The 19572-nt window shown below is 37.2% G+C and overlaps 1 protein-coding gene and 1 pseudogene across 1 annotated transcript; both read right to left on the bottom strand.

Moving 5' to 3' along the window:
• Nucleotides 1-1425: 1425 nt before the first annotated feature.
• On the bottom strand, nt 1426-2349 carry LOC141408554 (olfactory receptor 51B6-like; annotated as a pseudogene).
• Nucleotides 2350-13539: 11190 nt separating this feature from the next.
• LOC102126662 (olfactory receptor 51B5) lies at nt 13540-14823 on the bottom strand. Its single transcript, XM_005595690.4, has one exon. It carries the CDS (start codon nt 14497-14499, stop codon nt 13561-13563), a length of 939 nt encoding a protein of 312 aa, XP_005595747.3. The 5' UTR covers nt 14500-14823; the 3' UTR covers nt 13540-13560.
• Between the last annotated feature and the right edge of the window lie 4749 nt (nt 14824-19572).

Raw genomic sequence — 19572 nt, 5'->3', positions numbered from 1 at the left:
TGTAAAAATAGAATTATCTTGTCTATTTCATTGTTTACTTTTGAATTCATCTCCAGGTATCACTCTATTAGAAGTATTTACTATGTTGGACTTATTTATATCATGTTGCTTTATGATTCTTTAATGTATATTTCCCTTGCTTTTAAGATCTTGTTATAAATTCTGGGTTTTATTTTTATTTGTACACTGAGTGAACCACACATTTCAATTAGTTTACTTATTTTCTTCTTTCTTATAAGAAAAAAAAAAGGAGAAAAATCTAGTTAAAATGAGAAAAAGAGCTGGATGAATTATGAATAAGAGCAAACTAGATGGAAGATCTAAGTCAATTATTTTCAAAAGTTATTTCTGCAAATAACCATTTTCAATGGAGAAAAAAATTCTTCTACAAGAGAATCTATTAATTACAGGAAATCACTCCAAGAATGATGGTAAAACATAGGGTCATGCAATTCATCTTCCAATTTAACAAGAAAATTCATGAGCTAATTGCTGATTGAATACATTATTTCATTTGCCAATACATTTTCTATAGTATTGTTTAATGTACATCATTTTCCCTAGCTATCCTTACCTGTTGATTAATAAAATATGGTTTCTCTTCTCATTTATTGATACACAGATTCTGGTAATGTTGACTCCTTCAAGGCATAAAATGCATTGGAAGCCCTAATAAACTTTTTTTGAAAAGATTGCATTTGTTTGTAATTAAGCATATATTGAGGCTATACCGAACACAGAAAAAATGCAAAAAAGGAACAAAAATTCAGGCGTGCAAGAAATAGAAATTTATTTTATTATAGGTTATTTGGAACCTTCATCCCATTAGGTGGCAGACACCAGATCTCATCGACTCAGAAACTTCTCACTAATCCTTGGTGGGCATCTAGCCAAGCTGGCATCTGCTAGAATCCAAGTTCTTGTTTGGTCCTTGGTTGTATTGGCGGAATGACCTCTTTTAGTTTTAATACCTTACTTTCACCTCCTTCTGATTCAGTCTAGTGCCATGCAGTACCAGTAAGGCAGTCTAAGACCTTTCATTACCTCTGATACACTGTCAGGCATACAGTAAATTATTAACCTGTTTTCCACGCAGTGTTGGGAAACTCCATCAAGCTATGTCATTCTACTATGTCTGTATAGATTCTGTAACCATTTCAAGTATCCTTGACCTCAGATAGGCATGAAGAGAAGTGATTCTGACAGAGTGGAAAATGACAACATAAAGCAAATCTATCTACCAATCAGAGCAACAAAACTAAGGTCAATGCCCTTAGGAGTGGGATGGGGACACAGAGAATTGGAGCAATGATTCTGTGTCTTTTAAATGACAGGAATGTCAGGTCTTTGGTTTTGAGCCACCTTGGAATCATATGACAAATCCATTCTGCAATGGGGAGATACCCCCAAAGTCATCATTTAGGTTCAAATTCTGTGAAAAGACAGAAGGCGACTGATGCCATTCTGTATCTGCTTGGTCTTAATACTATAGATTATTGGATTTATAAATGGGAGGAAGACAAAGTAGACATAGCTCATGATAATGTGAACTACATGTGGAACATTTTTTCCAAATCAATGAATGAGGGTTAGCCCAGTCACAGTGACATAAAAAACCAGAACACAGCTAATGTGAGAAATACAAGTATTTAGGGCCTTAGTCTGCTCCTTGCCTGAGGCAATTCCCATGACCTTCTTAAGGATCAGAATGTAAGAGATAAGGATAAGCACAAAGTCCAAGAAACCAGTTGATGAGAACAGGACTATAGGATAAAGTCTATTAAAGGTAAAGTCTGCACAGGCCAGTTTGATCACATCCTGGTGCAGGCAGAAGGCATGGGAGAGGACATGGGATCGACAGCAGGGGAATCCAGAGAGGGTGGTGATTATGGGCACAATTGGCATAATAAATCTCCTCATTAGAACCCTCAAACCTATCTTCACCATGGTGAGAATGGAAGTGTATCTCAGGAGATTACGGGTGCCAATAAAACAGTCATGGGCCATGACGAGTAACACTCTGGACTCCACAATAGAAAGGGAGTGGTTTAGACACGCCTGGAGGAAGCAGGCTCCATGGCTTATTTTCCTGTGATCCAGCTAGAAAATGCCAAGCACAGTGGGCATTATTGTCAAAGTTACACTAAGGTCTGTGGCTGCCAATATAGCCAGAGAGTAGTACATGGGCTCGTGAAGAGTGTAGTCTTCTCTGATAAAGAAGAGGGTGCCCTTGCCAAGGACTGTAGAGACACAGATGACAAAAAAGGAGATAGAACTCCAAGGATGAAATCTCTCCAGACCTGGAAAGCCAGTGAGGAGAAAAGGGGCAGCACTAATGGTGGGTGACATGGTGGATATCTGAGGAGAAACAAACAAAACAGCTCTCTAGATCAGCACTATGTGGTGGAAACAGAATTAGAGCTAAATATGTGATTTTAAATATTCTGGTAGTCACATTAAAAAGAATAAAAAGAAAAGTGATAAAGTTAGTATTAATAACACATCTTATTTAAGCTACTATATCCAAAATATTATCATTTTAATAGATAATCAGCATAAAAATCATATATGAGATAGTTCCCACAATTTTTTTTTTGTACAAATTTTTCAAAATCGAGTGCTTACACTTACAGAAAATTCTGACTCAAGCTAACCAGATGCTACTGTTTTGGACAGCACAGCTCTAGATCATACTACTTCATCCTCAGTTTCGACTACAGTAGGAGAATAGGAAGCCAGACATATTCAAAATTTGAGAAAGGTTATGGGTCAGTTGCTGGTTTGAAATATAAGGAGGTCACAAAAGAAGGAATGCAAGAAGCCCCTACGTACAGAACGGGCATCCTATCTAACAGTCTGAAAAAAAAAAAAAAAAAAAACTGGGACTTCAGAGCTCAGCAGTAGGAAACTGAACTCTGACAGCCAGGTGCGGTGGCTCACTCAAGCCTGTAATCCCAGCACTTTAGGAGGCCGAGGCGGGCGGATCACCTGAAGTCAGGAATTCCAGACCAGCCTGGCCAACATGGTGAAACTCTGTCCCTACTGAAAACACAAAAATTAGCCAGGTGTGGTCACAGGCGCCTGTAGTTCCAGCTACTTGGGAAGTTGGGGCAGCAGAATCGCTTGAACCCAGGAGGCACAGGTTGCAGGGAGCACGAGGTTGTGCCATTGCACTCCAGGCTGGGTGACAGAGCAAGACTCCATCTCAAAAAAAAAAAAAGGAAAAAAGAAAAGAAACTGAACTCTGACTATAATCTGAATGAACGTGGAAGCGAATTCTTTCCTAGAGCCTTCAGAAAAGAGCCCAGTTCTCCTGACATTTTGAATTTAACTTTATAATATCCTAAGCAGAAAACTCAGTTAAGCCTGTTAGAGTGTAGACCTACAGAAATGTGATATAATAAACTAATCATGTTTTAAGCAGCTCAAGTTGCAGTAATTTGTGTATAACAATAGAAAACTAATGCAAAATATTACTATTATCCATATTTTATTAAGAGTTTATAGAGTTCTACAATAAACTAGTATTTAGAGTTTATGTAAATTATTGTATCATTTATCTATTATCACAGAATTGTCACATGACAAAGTCCTGTATAACATCAATGGCTGACAACATTAAACATTTATTTTTCACTCTAATGCATGGTTCAACTTATTTAGGCTGGACTTGCCTGGGCAGCACTGATCATTTCTGCCCCATCTGCTCAGGTACATAGGGTGCAGCTGTATGTCCCCATCCTATTGTTTTCCTGTGTCTTTCTTCCTATATCTATCACCCTTTTGTTGTGTCTATTTCTATATCGTCTCTTATTTTGCCCTCTCTAACTAAACCCCAGATGTCTCTTTTGCATCACCCAGATTTTAGCATAAAACTTAGCACAAAATTTTTACTGTTTACATTCTTTTACTAGTCTCTCAGACCAGACCTAGTGGCTCTAACTCATTGTAGTAAAAAACACAGTTCTACTCCCACTCCAACACTAACATTGCTTACTTTACTAACTGTTGTATTAATACATCAGTGGCCCTGGAAGCAATGACAGAGTTTGACATATTGATTGTAAAGTCATTTATAAAATTTTAATTACTTCATGATTAACACATTGATCACTGACTGGTATGCTGATTGTTAAATTGACTTATGTAAAAACGATGACTTCAAAATATTACTAATATACTAATTGGCTAATGTATAAGCTGAAAATGTGGGAGCTACAAAGAAGAGGAAGAAGGAGGCAGAAAGGGAACATAGGTGGATGTAAGATAAAGAAAACCGAGCCTAGAGAACTGCATCCAGAGGAGGAGGAGATGTAGTATAGAGACCTACAGGTGTCATGGTGACCCCACCCTGCACATTCACTCCCAAACTCAGTCTCTTTCCTCTCTTGCCTCTTCCAAAGAAGATTTCTATTGAAGGAAAAGTGTTCCTAATAGCGCTGAGCTAATGAGAACTTCTAAATGTCAACTCAGAACTCTTAATTATTCATGTAAGCACCCACCACATAAAACTACCGTTTTTCTTTCAGAGTTAGCATTTTCTAAGAAGTTGAACTTCTGTGTTAAAGATTGATACATCTGGCAGAATCCATAGATACAGATATCTTGCCTCTTTTCTCTATTTACCCTCTTGCAACAACTATGTGGTGGAAGAGAAGTCCAAGAATATTGTTCTTTATTTTCCTCTCAATTGTCGTCATTCCATTCTCCCATAGTCACTAGAGCCTGACCTGAGGTATCAGAAATTAAGGGGAGAGTTGGTTGCTAAGTCCTGGTGTAGAAATTAGTTTAAATGGTGTATCTGAAGACTGCTAACAGGGTTAATTTATGAGGTTATTTGTATTCAAAATTGTTCCCCAATATCTCTCTTGATGCTGGATAATTAGGCTGCTGGGATTCTTTTTTCAAGCCTCTTTTGGAGAAGGAAGTGGGCTCCAGAACTATGTTCTAAAGTCCCATATTTTCTTTGCAAAAAGAAAACAGAATTGTAGCTTCATCCAGCAGACGGAAGTCATGCTATCAAACCACCTTTGCCTTGTATGATTCCCCACCTCAAAAAGAAGATACCGTGAAGCCTACTCTTGTTATTCCCTAATCCTGTAGTCAATAAGCTCACTCAACTTAGACAAAGCTTGATAAATCCCTCACACTTAATCTTTTCTTGGTTTCAGATAAGATTGTTTGTTATATGTACTCACAAATGAGTACTGCTGATAAGTTCTTTCAAACAATAAGCTTGTTTTCTGTCTCTTGGTAAGTCTTGCCCAAGAATCAAGAGTTACTGCTTCTGGAGCAATATAAATCAAGTTTAAAAAATCTTATTTACTTTAAGTGTCCTGTAGTAATGTTAAAAAGGGGACATAGTGGAGGTATTCCTTACATCCCTGGCTTTCTCTGATAATTTGTACTTGAATACAATACTCATAGTCTGTCAGAGAAATAAGGATCTGAGAATTTCTATTGTCTCATCAGTCTTGTGTCCTAAATTTATCCTGGAACTTCACCCAACTATGAGATTTTTAAAATGAATATGGGTGCTTCGTGATGAACCATGCGCGTCACATCTTGGCCCCTGACATTTCACATCAGTTAAGTTCCTCCTGAACTGCCATCTGCTCATAGGTCTTTCTAAATATAAGTAGAACAGTAGCAGGAAATCATGATTAAGAGTCAGTCTCTGGAAATGGCTTAAGTCTGAAAGTTTGTGTGTCCCGTTTGTACTCAGTGAAAATTAAGGTTTGGATTGATTTAGGGGAGCCATGCTTTGAATTTAAAATGAGGTGGGGGTAGTAAGACCCGGATATATTGGTTTAATTTCAGGCTGCCCTCCTGTTTCATTAGTAGGTATATTGACCCTCTCACTGGTAGTACACTAATCTTCTGCCCCATAAATATGACTCTATTCCTGGAAACATCACTTATCCTAGAACAGATATAAAGTAATTTCCTGCAGACTGCCCCAGAGTTGGGATAAAATCTCATGTGAAGTGACACTGTTGGTGGAGGATAAGCCTCCAGAGAATAGGAACAACTATTATCAGTCAACACTCAAAGTCACCAAGCTTAGGGGCACTGGGAGGAATTAGGCAGGGCACCCAAAGTATCTTCTATTTCCTTAAGTAGCCATTTATCTGTCTCTCCTTCATGTGTTTTCTAAGACCTTGTTCATTCTTTTCCTATTTCCTGCTGTATTGCCCGTGAAGTGAAGTATCATATCACAGCAGCATAATCTCAGATTGGGAAGGACCTCCATCTCCTGTAATAAAAGCCTTCTTTGATGCAGTGTTTCCTGACAAGGGTCATCCATTGAGTGCTTGTATCCTTCTAAATCATGTAACTCAATATTTATTAGAATATCAGTTCTGAAAACACTCAGACAGTCATATTATTAGAAATTGCCTAACTTTTTAAAATGAAAATATTTTTCTGGTCTTCCCATTCGTTGGCTCTTGGCCTGAGCTCTGGTGTCACAGTCTATATCTAACTGCTGCCCTATATTACATACGGCATATAGGAAGGCAATATTCAGGTATTATAAGCTTATATTACTAACGATTCAGGAAGGTCTCTATCCTAGGATTTTTGCTGTTTGTTGAGTAAGTCTGTGCTGACAATACCGGCTTCTTTTTTTTCTCTGTAGTTTGATTCTATTATCTGTCAGCCTGCTGGATTCCACAATCATCTCTGAAGATTCCATCCTTTAAATCATCCTCTACAGGCTCTGATGGTTAGTTTTATATGCCAATTTGACTGAGCCATGAAGTGCCCAAATATTTGTCAAACATCATTCTAGGTGTTTTTGTGAGGGTGTTTTCAGATGAGATTAATATTTAAATTGGTAGATCAAGTAAAGCAGCCGGTCCTTCCTATTGCAGGCGGCTTCATCCAATCAGTTGAAAACCTGAATAGAACAAAAAGTCTGACCCTTCCCCAAATCAGAGAGAATTCTTCCTTATTGATAGCCTTCAAACTGGAATGTAGACCTTTTTTTCTGCCTTTAGATTGAACTGAAACATCAAAACTTCCTGGGTCTGAAGCCTGATGGTTTTTGGGTTGCAAGTACACCATCAATCCTCCTAGTTCTCAGGCCTTCAGACTTGGACTGGGACTAAACTACAGGGCTCTCTTGAGTTTTCAACTTGATGACTCACTTTGAATATCTTGGGACTTGCTTTCCTCTATGATCACATCTATTAATTCCTTATATTAGGTTGGTGCAACAGTAATTGCAGTTTTTTCCATTACTTTTATTTTAAATGCAGTGAATCACATTTATTAATTTCCATATTTTTATGTACATTCTAATTTTTTTAATCTTTATTTTTAAGTTCTGAGGTACACGTGCAGGATGTGCAGGTTTATTACATAGGTAAATGTGTGCAATGGTCGTTTGCTGTACCTATCAACCCATCACCTAGGTGTTAAGCCCAGCATGCATTAGCTATTTTTTCTAATGCTCTCCCTCACCACACCCCACCCCTGACAGGCTCCAGTGTGTGTTGTTCTGCTCACTGTTTCCATGTGTTCTCATTTTCATTGTTCAGCTCCCACTTCTAAATGAGAACATGTGGTGTTTGGTTTTCTGTTCCTGCATTAGTTTGCTAAGGATAATGGCTTTCAGCTCCATCCGTGGCCCTGCAAAGGGTATGATCTCATTCCTTTTTTTTTTTGGCTGTATAGTATTTCACTATGTGTTTTATGTACCACATTTTTTAAATCCAGTCTATCATTGATGGGCATTTGAGTTGATTCCATGTCTTTGCTATTGTGAATAGTGCTACAATGAACATACATGTGCATGTATCTTAGTAACAGAATGATTTATACTCTTTTAGGTATATACCCAGCAATGGGATTGTGGGGTCAAATGGTATTTTTGGTTCTAAATCTTTGAGGAATTTCCACACTGTCTTCCACAATGGTTGAACTAGTTTACATTCCCACCAACAGTGTAAAAGTGTTCCTATTTCTCTGCAGCCTTGTTAGCATCTGTTGTTTCTTGACTTTTTAATAATCAACATTCTGACTGACTTGAGATGGTATTTCATTGTGGTTTTGATGTGCATTTCTCTAATGATCAGCAATATTGAGACTTTTTTCATATATTTGTTGGCTACATAAATGTCTTCTTTTGAGAAGTGTCTGTTCATGTCATTGCCCACTTTTTAATGGGGTTGTTTGTGTGTGTGTGTGTTTTCTCTTTTTTCTTTTTTTTTTTTTTTGTAAATTTGTTTAAGTTCCTCATAGATTCTGGATATTAGACCTTTGTCAGATGAATAGATTGCAGAAATTTTCTCCTATTCTGTAGGTTGCCTTTTTGCTCTGATGATAGTTTATTTTGCTATTTAGAAGCTCTTTATTTCATTTCATTTTTCTTTATTTTGAGATGAAGTGTCACTCTGTCACCCATGCTAGGGTGCAGTGGTGCGATCTTAGCTCACTGCAACCTCTGTCTCCTGGGTTCAAGCAATTCTCCTGCCTCAGCCTCCTGAGCAGCTGGGGTTACAGGTGCGCACTACCATACCCAGCAAAACATTTTTTTTTAAATTATTTTTAGTAGAGATGGAGTTTCACCATGTTGGCCAGACTGTCCTTATACCCCTACCTCAAGTGATCCACCCACCTTGGCCTCCCAAAGTGCTGGGATTACAGGCATGAGCCACCACGCCCAATCTGTTTAGTTTAATTAGATCCCATTTGTCAGTGTTTGCTTTCGTTGCAACTGTTTTTGACATTTTCATCATGAAATCTTTGCCTGTGCCTATGTCCTGAATGGTATTGCCTAGAATTTCTTCTAAAGTTTTTATAGTTTTGGGTTTTACACTTAAGTCTTTAATCCATCTAGAGTTAATTTATGTATAAGGTATAAGGTAGGGGTCCAGTTTCAATTTTCTGTATATGGCTAGCCAGTTCTCCCAGCACAATTTATTAAATAGGGAATCCCTTCCCCATTACTTGTTTTTACCAGGTTTGTTGAAGATCAGATTGTTTTAGATGTGCGGTCTTACTTCTGAGTTCTCTATCCTGTTCCATTAGTCCGTGTGTCTGTTTTTGTATCAGTCCCATGTTGTTTCAGTTACTGTCACCTTGTAGTATAATTTGAAGTTGGGTAAATCCTGTTGATTCTATTATTCTGGAGAACAATGACTAACATAGGGCCATCTCATTTATTTTTGAGGCGCTTTGTCACTAATCACTATCATCTGTCAGTTTGGTGGCATGTACCTGAAATCAAGGGACATAAATTTTTTATATTTTCCCATAAAATAAATTTTGTCTATGAGTTTATTAATAACAATGACTGTGTCTAAGGATTTGGGCTATAAAATCAAAACAGATTTACATTCTTTAATTGGACATGGAGACCTCTGGGTCCTTAATCATTTCTAATCATCCTTGCTGCCCAATTTAATACTCATATAATCTAGTAAGTATCTTTAAATTCACCTTTCATTTACCCTATAAAAATCTGCATCTTTGGTGAAGGAACCCAGCAATTATTCGTTAACGCAATGAATAAAGTTCATCTGCCCCTTATCTAGTATAAATTCATTTTATATAGGAGGAAAAGTGATCTGTCAACTCATTAGACCATACATATTTTTTCAGTGCGTCTCTAAGATTCTTCCATGTCTTCTTAATCATTTCTAAGATTGGCTTATTTATTTTGTCTACAGGAATGCACACTTAGCCTTTCATTTCCTCAATCAAATTAAATATTCCTATAGTATATTATCCCTTCAAGCCCATACTATACAATTATAATATTATTTGAAAAAGAAAGGATGGTATTTGGCAATGGCTTTTTAAAATTCATATTCTTTTACACCTTAGATTTCCTATAACTACATGCTACTTATTTATCTTAATAGGCACCATGAAATTTATTCCTCATGAGGTCCTTCTCTATATAAGTTATATTTTTTCAGTTTTGAATGATCAAAAGCTGAATTACAGGCTTCACCTGCTGTAAGAAGGTGGTTCACCAGTTTGTTAGTCCACTGGGCCACTCCGAACTATACTCTTCTGATGAGCACAAACTTATGTGCAGTGTTTCCTGGGAGATAGTGTTATAAGTAGGCTTCTTTTTCTAACTTTCATTTTAAGTTCAGGAGTACAAGAGCAGGTTTGTTACATAGGTAAACTTGTGTCATGAGGGTTTGTTGTACAGATTATGTCATCACTCAGGATTAAGCCTAGTACCCATTTGTTACTTATCCTGATCCTCTCCCTCTTCTCACCCTCCACCCTCCAACAGGCCCCAGTGTGTGATGTTCCCTTCCATGTGTCCATGTGTTCTCATCATTTAGCTCCCACTTGTAAGTGAGAACATGTAGTATTTGGTTTTCTGTTCCTGTATTAACTTGCTAAGGCTTCTAATAGTACATAGCATTTTACCACAGGAAGACTTGTAGGAGATCACAGAAAGTTCTACATTTTATGATAATACTAACATATTGTGTTTATGATGATTGTTAAAATGGGTTTGGAATAGAAAAATATGTCTAAGTGGACTTCCACCATGTAGCCTTCTGTATAAATAAGTTTGAGATAATTATTTAGTTTTCCCTCCCACCAATGTCCTGTGTCTGTATTCATCCTACAGCATCTTCTCAATAAATTTAGTTTTTCACTTTCTTTCAGTCAGAAATGAACTTCTTAGACAGGGAAAATAACTTCATAAATCATTCATCAATGGTCAACTTTCCTGCCATTTTTAGGTTCCATTTCCTGTATTTTAGAAAAAGGGGCAGCTCTTCTACGTAACAGTATTTTCCAGTTTTAAATAATAGTTAGAGAAGATTCACATATCTGTAACTGAGATGATATAATTTTTAATAGTCTTTGGTTATAAGTGACTGAAACTCAACTGAAACTAGGCTGAACAAAATAAATTACAAGAAGAGGAGTTTATTAGGCTGTGGAATCAAAAAAAGATTCAAACTGTCCTCCTTGTCCCTGAGTCTAAGGAAAACATGGAATCAGGGATTTGAAGATTCTTTGTATTTATTATCAGTTCTTTTCTACAATTTACTTTAAATACTTATTACAGTTTGAAGTCACTTGCCTGATGAAAAACATTGTCATTAACGATTTTAAGTATTGCATTTTAGTACTTCTACCACAATAAAAGCATGACTGGTTTTTTTTGCAATGTCATATTGAAAAATTATTTTTAAAAAAGTTCTACTGCAGTTAAGAGTTTGGAGATACAATGCAAAATACCAGTTTTCATAGGGAACAATATTTTTGAAGTAGAAAGAGGAGAAATTTTCAGAAAAATGAAGTAGGTACTACTTCTATAAGCATGATGGAATATAAGGCAAAAAGTAGAAGCCACTAAGGATAGACTATTTTAGTGGCGTACCATTCACACGGGCCTTATAATTAGAAGATATAAATTTGAATCACGACTATACCACTTATAAATTTTATGCCCTTGGAGGGAATGTTTAACTTTTTATATTAAATTTCCCCATCAAGAAAACAGTGATAATATCTACCTCACAATATTTTTATGAATAAAATAAGTTGTGGATGTGGTAGAGCATAATTAAGGGACATATGTTTGGTTTTATGAATGAAAGTAGGACAAAAACCTACCATCACATACATGCACTCACACTCACAATTTATTCAGACTGTGTTGCTCAGATGACATGGAGTGACAAGGATTTAAAAAATGATAAAGCCTATAGCTTTTTTATGTGCTCAGTTTTTTCACAATTATGTCTCTTATTTATTTATTGAATAATAAATAATAAATATAAGAGTCTTGCTCTGTCGCCCAGGCTGGAGTGCAGTGGCACGATCTCGGCTCACTGCAAGCTCCGCCTCCTGGGTTCACGCCATCCTCCTGCCTCAGCCTCTGGAGTAGCTGGGACTACAGGCGCCCGCCATAACGCCTGGCTAATTTTTTTTTTATATTTTTAGTAGAGACAGGGTTTCACCGTGTTCACTAGGATGGTCTCGATCTCCTGACCTTGTGATCCGCCCACCTCGGCCTCCCAAAGTGCTGGGATTACATCACAATTACATCTCTTAATGAAACAGAATATAAATGAGGACTGCAGTTTTTCTTAAGTTGGACTCTCTATGAGCAAAGCCTGATTCAGATGTGTGCAATTTATTAATGAATGCTGTCAGGAGACAGGGAGCAAGGAAAAACAGTGTAGACCGAGAAAGGAGGTAAGCAAGTGTATAGTCACAGCTGGAGCTTAGTTTCAGAAGGCAAGAGGGTCAGTATTTGCCTATGGCCTGCTTCCTGGGGAGCAGGGGCCATTTTCTTCATGAGACATTTCCTACTAAGTTGAGAACAACAACCTGCAGAAAGCAGAAACCATGAACAATGAGCAGCCAACATTCACAGATGCACAGTTCTGTAAAATGATCTGGGCAAAACACCAAAGACATAAACAGTATCTTCTATATAGTCCCCTCTCCTGTCTCACTGAAGTATTATTTTTGCTCTGATTAAAGTGTAATTAAGGCGTAACCTCTCTCTTTTTAGGATATTTTAAATTGAGTTATGGGTCGCTTCCTAACTCATTAGACAATTTTAATCAAGTGAGAATGACATTATTTTATTCTTCCAGAAATTTATACTTCTTAAATGGAATCAGGATGTATGTATAGAAAGCAATCATTCTTCAAAAAAATGCAAAAGCCTATTTTTTGTGTCTTCAGATCTTGTTCATAACAAAAGGAGGTGAAGAAACTGTCCCTTCTGCTAATTCAGACTAGTTAGCCACAGGTAGATATCTGGGGATGGCCTCAACATCAGAGCTAGCAATTAGGGTAGTGGGATAAGAATCAGAGCAAGATAGAAGGAGGTACTGACTGTGTCTACATCCTCTCATTTATCCATGATTCCTCTTCTCACATTTTTTTTTTTTGTTGTTGTTGTTGTTACAAGTTTGTCAGAAGGTACTGTCTTGAGGAATAAATATGAGTTTATTGTTTTTGAGACAAATTCATGATCATTTGATTGAGGGAGAAGGAACCAACTAGACTGTTGGGATGATGAGTGATTAGTTCACTGACCAAAGAAGATTTTATTCTTTTTTGCAGGAAAATTCCTGAACTTCAGTGACCAAATTTATAGGTTCCCATTGTTTGTATGGACATCTGCAGAGGAATTCATAGGAGTTGGAAATTGGATTTGATATAGTAAACCAAACTCTATTCCATTTCACTCAAACCAACTAATAATTTTATATTTTTATGACTCTGTTACTATCTGCTAACTTTATACCATGAAATAAACATGTTAGTTACATTATAGACATACCCATAGATGCCTAAGGTATTGTTATCACAATAATTTAGTGGAAAGCTTAGAGAAATATTCTGTATACAGGAATGCAACAAAAATTTGTACAAACTACATTTAGCTAAAGAGTTGGGCTTAAAGAGATACCTTAGGGAAACTTAAAGCTCTATTTTAACACCTATTTTACCAAGTCATATGAGCATGTATGCTAGATATGAGACTTCTTTGTTCTCCTGCTAAATATTAGAGTGTTTACATTTTGTGAGAGTGACTGTGATGGTTGGAGATCAGGTTCCAATTCTATGGGTAGTAAAAAGGTGAAGAATGCCATTCTTAATCTGCTTGGTCTTGACACTATATATTATAGGATTCATTAGTGGAGGGAAGAGAAAATAGACATAGCTCATAATGAGGTGAACAATATGTGAAACCTGCTTTCCAAAACGATGAATCAGAGATAATCCAATCACTGCAACATAGAAAACCAGGACACAGCAGATATGGGAGACACAGGTATTGAGAGCCTTAGCCCTCTCCTTTCTGGAGGCAATGCTCAGGACAGTCTTGAGTATCAACACATAGGAGATGAAGATAATCAGAGAATCTAGCACAAATATAAAGACCACAAGCACAACTGGGTACAGTTGGTTGAAGGTGGTATCAGCACAGGCCAGTTTAATGACATCCTGGTGAAGGCAGAATGCATATGAAAGAACATGGGAGTGACAATAGAGAAAAAAATAGAGGGGCATGATTGGGGGAACAACAGATACAAATCCCCTAATCAGAACTCCCAGCCCAATCTTCACTATTCGAGTAGTAGTAAGTATGGAGGTATATCTAAGAGGGTTGCAGATGGCAATAAAACGGTCATAGGCCATGGCAAGCAGAATGCCAGACTCGACAAAGGAAAGTGAGTGTATAAAGTAGGCCTGGGAAAAGCAGGCTGCGCTTCCAATCTCCCTGTAATCCAGCCAGAGGACTCCCAGCACCGTGGGCATTGTGGTCAGGGTCAGCCCCAGGTCTGTGGCAGCCAGCATGGACAGAAAGAAGTACATGGGCTCATGAAGATTGTGATCTTCCTTAATGAGAAGAAGGAGGGTGCCATTGCCAAAAAGGACAGACATATAGATGAACAAGAAAAATAAGGAAATCCAGTGATGAGCTGCCTCCAAGCCTGGAAAACCAGTCAACAGGAAGGGATGCGAGCTGCCGTTGGACCACATCCTGGGTTTATTGAGTTTATATAGAAGAAATGTCTTTCTGTTTCTGTTATTACCACAATGCGCAGTTTTACCTTCAGGGTATCACTTCGACCATATGATTCTCAGAATTTTTCCCTAAAGACAACAATGACATCAATATAAGTGATTGTTTCTCAAAATGCATTCTTAGGATTACCTATACTATTTGTATTCTTAACTGCACATTCCAGGATCTATCTCCTACCTACTTAATCAAATTCTTGGAGTTTCAAGTGTTTATATGCATTTAAGCATTCTCTTCAGAAAAATTTTTGTGTAAACTTCAACTCTAAACTGTTTCCCTTAACTATGCAGATTTTAAAGAATCCATATTCTATGGGGCATTCAAGGGAATTTCAAGGATCCTAACACTAATTTTTTTCTAGTCTACTACTTAAACCTGTAATTGCCTTCACAATACTGATCCCTAATCCACATTTTCCTGCATATAAAGACTTATCTGAATTATCAGCTAAAGTCTCAACAGCCTAAGAAAGAAAAGTGGGAAGAGAAACTCTGCCACTACCACTGTAGCTAAGGAGCAGACAGAGAAAGAAACACTTGGCCTCCCGATTTCATGGACTAGTGATGGGGAACAGACATTCACGATTGGTGTGAATTACCCTCTTGTTGGATACTTCAGTACTACTCACTACTTGTGACAATGGCTCAGTCTAATTGTAAGTTAGATAATCATAGACTTTGGGGCTGGAATAAATGATTAGGCCAGCCAAAGACATCACTTATAATAGTGTATCTCCTTCAGTTTAAACATCTTACTGTTTCTTATTTACAAGTAGTGTCTTTTTCTTTTTTAATTATTTTTCCATAGGCCCCCTCAAGTAATTCCCTAGAATCTGACCTCTCTGGTTTCAAGTTCTCCATTTGTATTTAAACAACCATCTTCCTGGTTTCCTTCCCTTTATCCCCAGCCATAGGCTTCTGAATCTGTTCTCCCCAATACTGAGTGAGAGCTATTTCGCTGCTTAAACAGGGTGCTGTCTTTTACTGAAGAGAAGAGATTAGTCTTTTGATAAGGTTTTAATATTCCTTCTGCCACGAGACTAGGGACTTCTTGCATATAGAAATGTGTTTATTTGCTTTGCTCAATCCCTTGCAAAGTATCTAACATGTGGCCGATATACATTCTTCAGTTCACCTAATATTTTTGAACGCCCATCATGAATGGCGTTTAAAGCTCTCTGGAATTAAATGGTAATAAGACAAAGTCCCTAATCTTATAAACCATAAATTAAGTTGAAAAATAAGTAAGACAATTTTAAATAAATATAAGTGCAAGTTTAACATAAAACAGTACTGTTCGATGTAGATTAATTGGATGGTATTGTATACAAGTTAGTATAGCAGTTTGAGGGACCTAGAACTGCACCTGTGAGGAGGTCCCATTTGAGCTGCGACTTCAATAAAAAATGAAACCTGACCATATACAGACCTAGAGGAAGACTATTCCAGAGGGAAAATCAGCATAACTGGCGTTTGATAAGAAAACAGGAGAGGGACAATAGAAAATGTCAAGGAAGCAGGTAGTAATCAGGTGTCATAGGGCCTTATAGACCACAACGGGATTTTTGTTTTGTTTTTATTATAAATGTAGTGAAGATATTAGAACATTTTGAAAATCACAATAGAAAATAGTGTGGTGACATATTCTGAATTGTATTTTTAAATTACTCACTTAGACTGCTATGTGAAGAATACTAAGCAAGAGACAAGAGAAGAGATGAGTTAGAAAGCTATTTTAAAAATCCATATGAAGAGTGATGGCGACCTTGACTAGGAGAGAAGCAGGGGAAATGAAAAAAAGAGAAAAATACAAAAACTTAAACAGATACAGACGCATTTTTGAGGTAGTTCGAAGATTTGCTGATATATTAAAAACGAGAGTTGGGGAAAAGTGAAATGAGGCTTCCCCTACATTTCTGTTTGAACAAATGAAAGAATGCTGAAGCCATTTACTCAAAATGGAATTCTGAGGGGGATACACATTTACTTGTGAGGAAATCGAGAGTCATTAGTAAATATAGCTGAGTTAGAGCAAATTCATTCCTTGCTTTTTGTTGTTGTTGTCCCATACCAGAACAACTTCTTGAAGTTGTTTTTATCCAAAATTAAAAAGATGTTCTTATCCAAATATACCCCTTCAGAGTTACTTTGTCAGTGTAAGGCACTACCCTAAAGATGCCACCAAATAAAATGATCCTCTTACCTTCCACCCGTATAGATGAGATCTAACTGTAACAGTTTCAGTGAAGAGGTGCCAGACAACTGGGCATGAGGCAACAACTCAGCACTTTTGGCTTGATTATAAGGAATAAAAAATTGAAAGAATCATTTTTCAGCATCCATATTCTGTCCTAGGACCGAGAGACATAAACCAGAAATCAGTGCCTATTGAACACACGATGAGTGATGTGTATTTTTCAGTTACTAGACGCGAAGATGATCCAGCTTAGTTCCTCCCCTTCTGTGTTCTATGTACAACTTCATTTCTCTGTCAACACTCTTACTTCTCTGACATTTCAGCAATAATCTCCTTTAACCCAATCTTTCACTGTATCTCAGCTTTGTGAAAAATTCCTTCTTATAAAAGAATATGCAGCACAAATGATGAGTCGCTACAGGGAAGCTAACCAAAGTATAAGGCAATGATTGTATTTTGCCAATAACATGCAACTTAAAGTTTCCCCTTCTCCATTCCCAAGAATTCCATGCAGACATACCTTGTAATGCAGCTATAATAGTGATCTATGGACTCACTCTACTTTGTTTTGTGGAAAATTCCCGTGTCCTCAGCTAGTTGCAGCTGTAGGTTTCTAAGAAGAAAGACAGTAAGAGAAGAGATAAAAGCTGAGGAAAAAAATATAAGGAAGGAAAAAGATCACAAAGACTGAGGTTAGAACCAAGAAGAAGATTCTATAATTGAACACCTAGAAAATCAGATAAAGTTCTGCCATTTGCAGCCATAATTTTTCTCTGCTTTGTTTAAAAAGCAAAATCTAGTAGAATAAGGGTGCCTTCCTGTTCATCTCTTAGAAAGGAAAGGAGACATATGAGAGGGTCATAGTCACATCACTGAGTACTGAAGGTATTAGGTAGTGGTTGGTAGCACTTGGAATTGTTTTTGAAATGCTGTCAACTTCTGGCTGAATTCTGTACACATATCCAAAGCTGTGGACTATTGAGATCCTTCAATAGGAAATCCTTCTCCTTATCTTTCTCTGGAGAGCTTATAGAAGAGTCTCCTAGTACACTCCTTACATATCTAGGAGTATTTCACCATACTCCCATGTACCATAACTTGATTGATGGTGAGGAGGAGCAGGATTATTGTGTCTTGCCTAAAGACTCAGATCATGTTGTTCCTTCTCAACATCTGTTAAGAGAAGCAGTCACTGAGGTTATTAATAAAGACAGCACCTTCCCAGATGTCTCCCTTTTATAGCCAACTTGGACCTTAAGGAATATTTACTCTGTATTAACTCCTCCTTTGAGGGAGGTGGAACACTTAATTAGTCCTCCAAAGCTCTTAAATAATCTTTTTCCAAACAAAGTTACTGAGCTAATCAAGCCACTGGTAGGAACTTTATGTGTGGGGAATCAGACAGCCTGTCTTCATAGCCGCAGCAGACTCTGGTATCATCTTTGGGAGGTAATTTATTCCCTATACTTACTTCAAAGGTCAAATCTTTCCCAGTTTATCTCAAGAGAAAGCTGTATATCTTCTTGGCCTATGTAATCTGAATTTCAATTATGTTTCCTGCTTGGTTTAGATCAGAGAAACCTTGAAAGTAGAGAGCTAATAGACGAGAGTCAATATAATAAAATTCAGGCAGCCTTCTCTAGTACCCAATGTGAACCCACAATCTGCAGTTATCACTAACTATTCCCTTGTTGAGTTTAATCGACCAGAAGTTTTCTCTTTCCCAAGGGATGCAGCAGGCATGCTCATCACTACGGTGCTTCAGCCAAGCACACCACATCACTTTAGTCCCAGGGACTGTAATATTTTTGGTTTCCCCTCCAATCCTGACAGGAACTACTCTGCCTATTATTGGTTTTAAGGGGAAATATACTTATATTACCAGAAGAACAAATTTCCTTTCACTGAATAAATTATTCAGCTGTTACTATGCTTTGTTATAATTAATGTAATGATCAATGCAAATCAAAGACTATCACTAACTGTTATGAATTGAATCATGTCCCAACCCAAAATTTATATATTAAAGTACTAACCCCTAGTAACTGAGAATGTGGCTGTATTTAGAGATAGGTCTTGAAAGAAGTGATTAAGTTAAAATGAGGTCATTAGGGTGTATCCTAATTGAATATGACTTGTGTCCTTATAGGAAGAGGAAATTTGAATATGGACAGATACAAAGGGAAAACTATGTGAACACACAAGGAGAAGATGGCCATCTATAAGCCAAGGAGAGAGGGTTCAGAAGAAACCAACCCTGCCAATACCTTGATTCTGGACTTCTAGCCTTCAGAACTTATGAGAAAATTAGTTTCTGTGGTTTAAGCCATGCAATCTATGGTACTTCGTTATGGAAGTGCTAGAAAATTCTCTAGCAATGTAAACATGGGCAAGCTACTTAACCTTTTCAATACTGAATGTATATTTAGGTATAAACTTAATAAATATGTATAGAAATTAATGCTGCCTATTACAAAATGCTGATGATAGACCTAGACAGGCTGATAAAACGTTCTTGGACATTTTATCAAAGAAATGAATACTTACGTTTATACAAAGACTTGCACATGAGTGTTCATAAAAGCTTTATTTTTATCATTGCTAAAAACTGGGAACAACCCAAATGTTCTTCAATAGGTGAATAGATACACTGTGGTACCACTTGCAAAAGATTGCTGCTTAGCAATAAAAAAATAACAAACTATTAACACATGGAACTAGTGGATATATCTTGGAAAAATTCTGCTTAGTGAAAAAAAAAGCCAATGATTTCATCTACATAGTTTTATTGAAATGGTAAAGTTATCGATATGGAAATCAGCAGTTGCTATGAT

This window comes from Macaca fascicularis, chromosome 14 (assembly GCF_037993035.2).
Source record: "Macaca fascicularis isolate 582-1 chromosome 14, T2T-MFA8v1.1".
Taxonomy (NCBI): Eukaryota; Metazoa; Chordata; class Mammalia; order Primates; family Cercopithecidae; genus Macaca; species Macaca fascicularis.
This window is presented reverse-complemented; position numbering and strand designations above follow the sequence as displayed.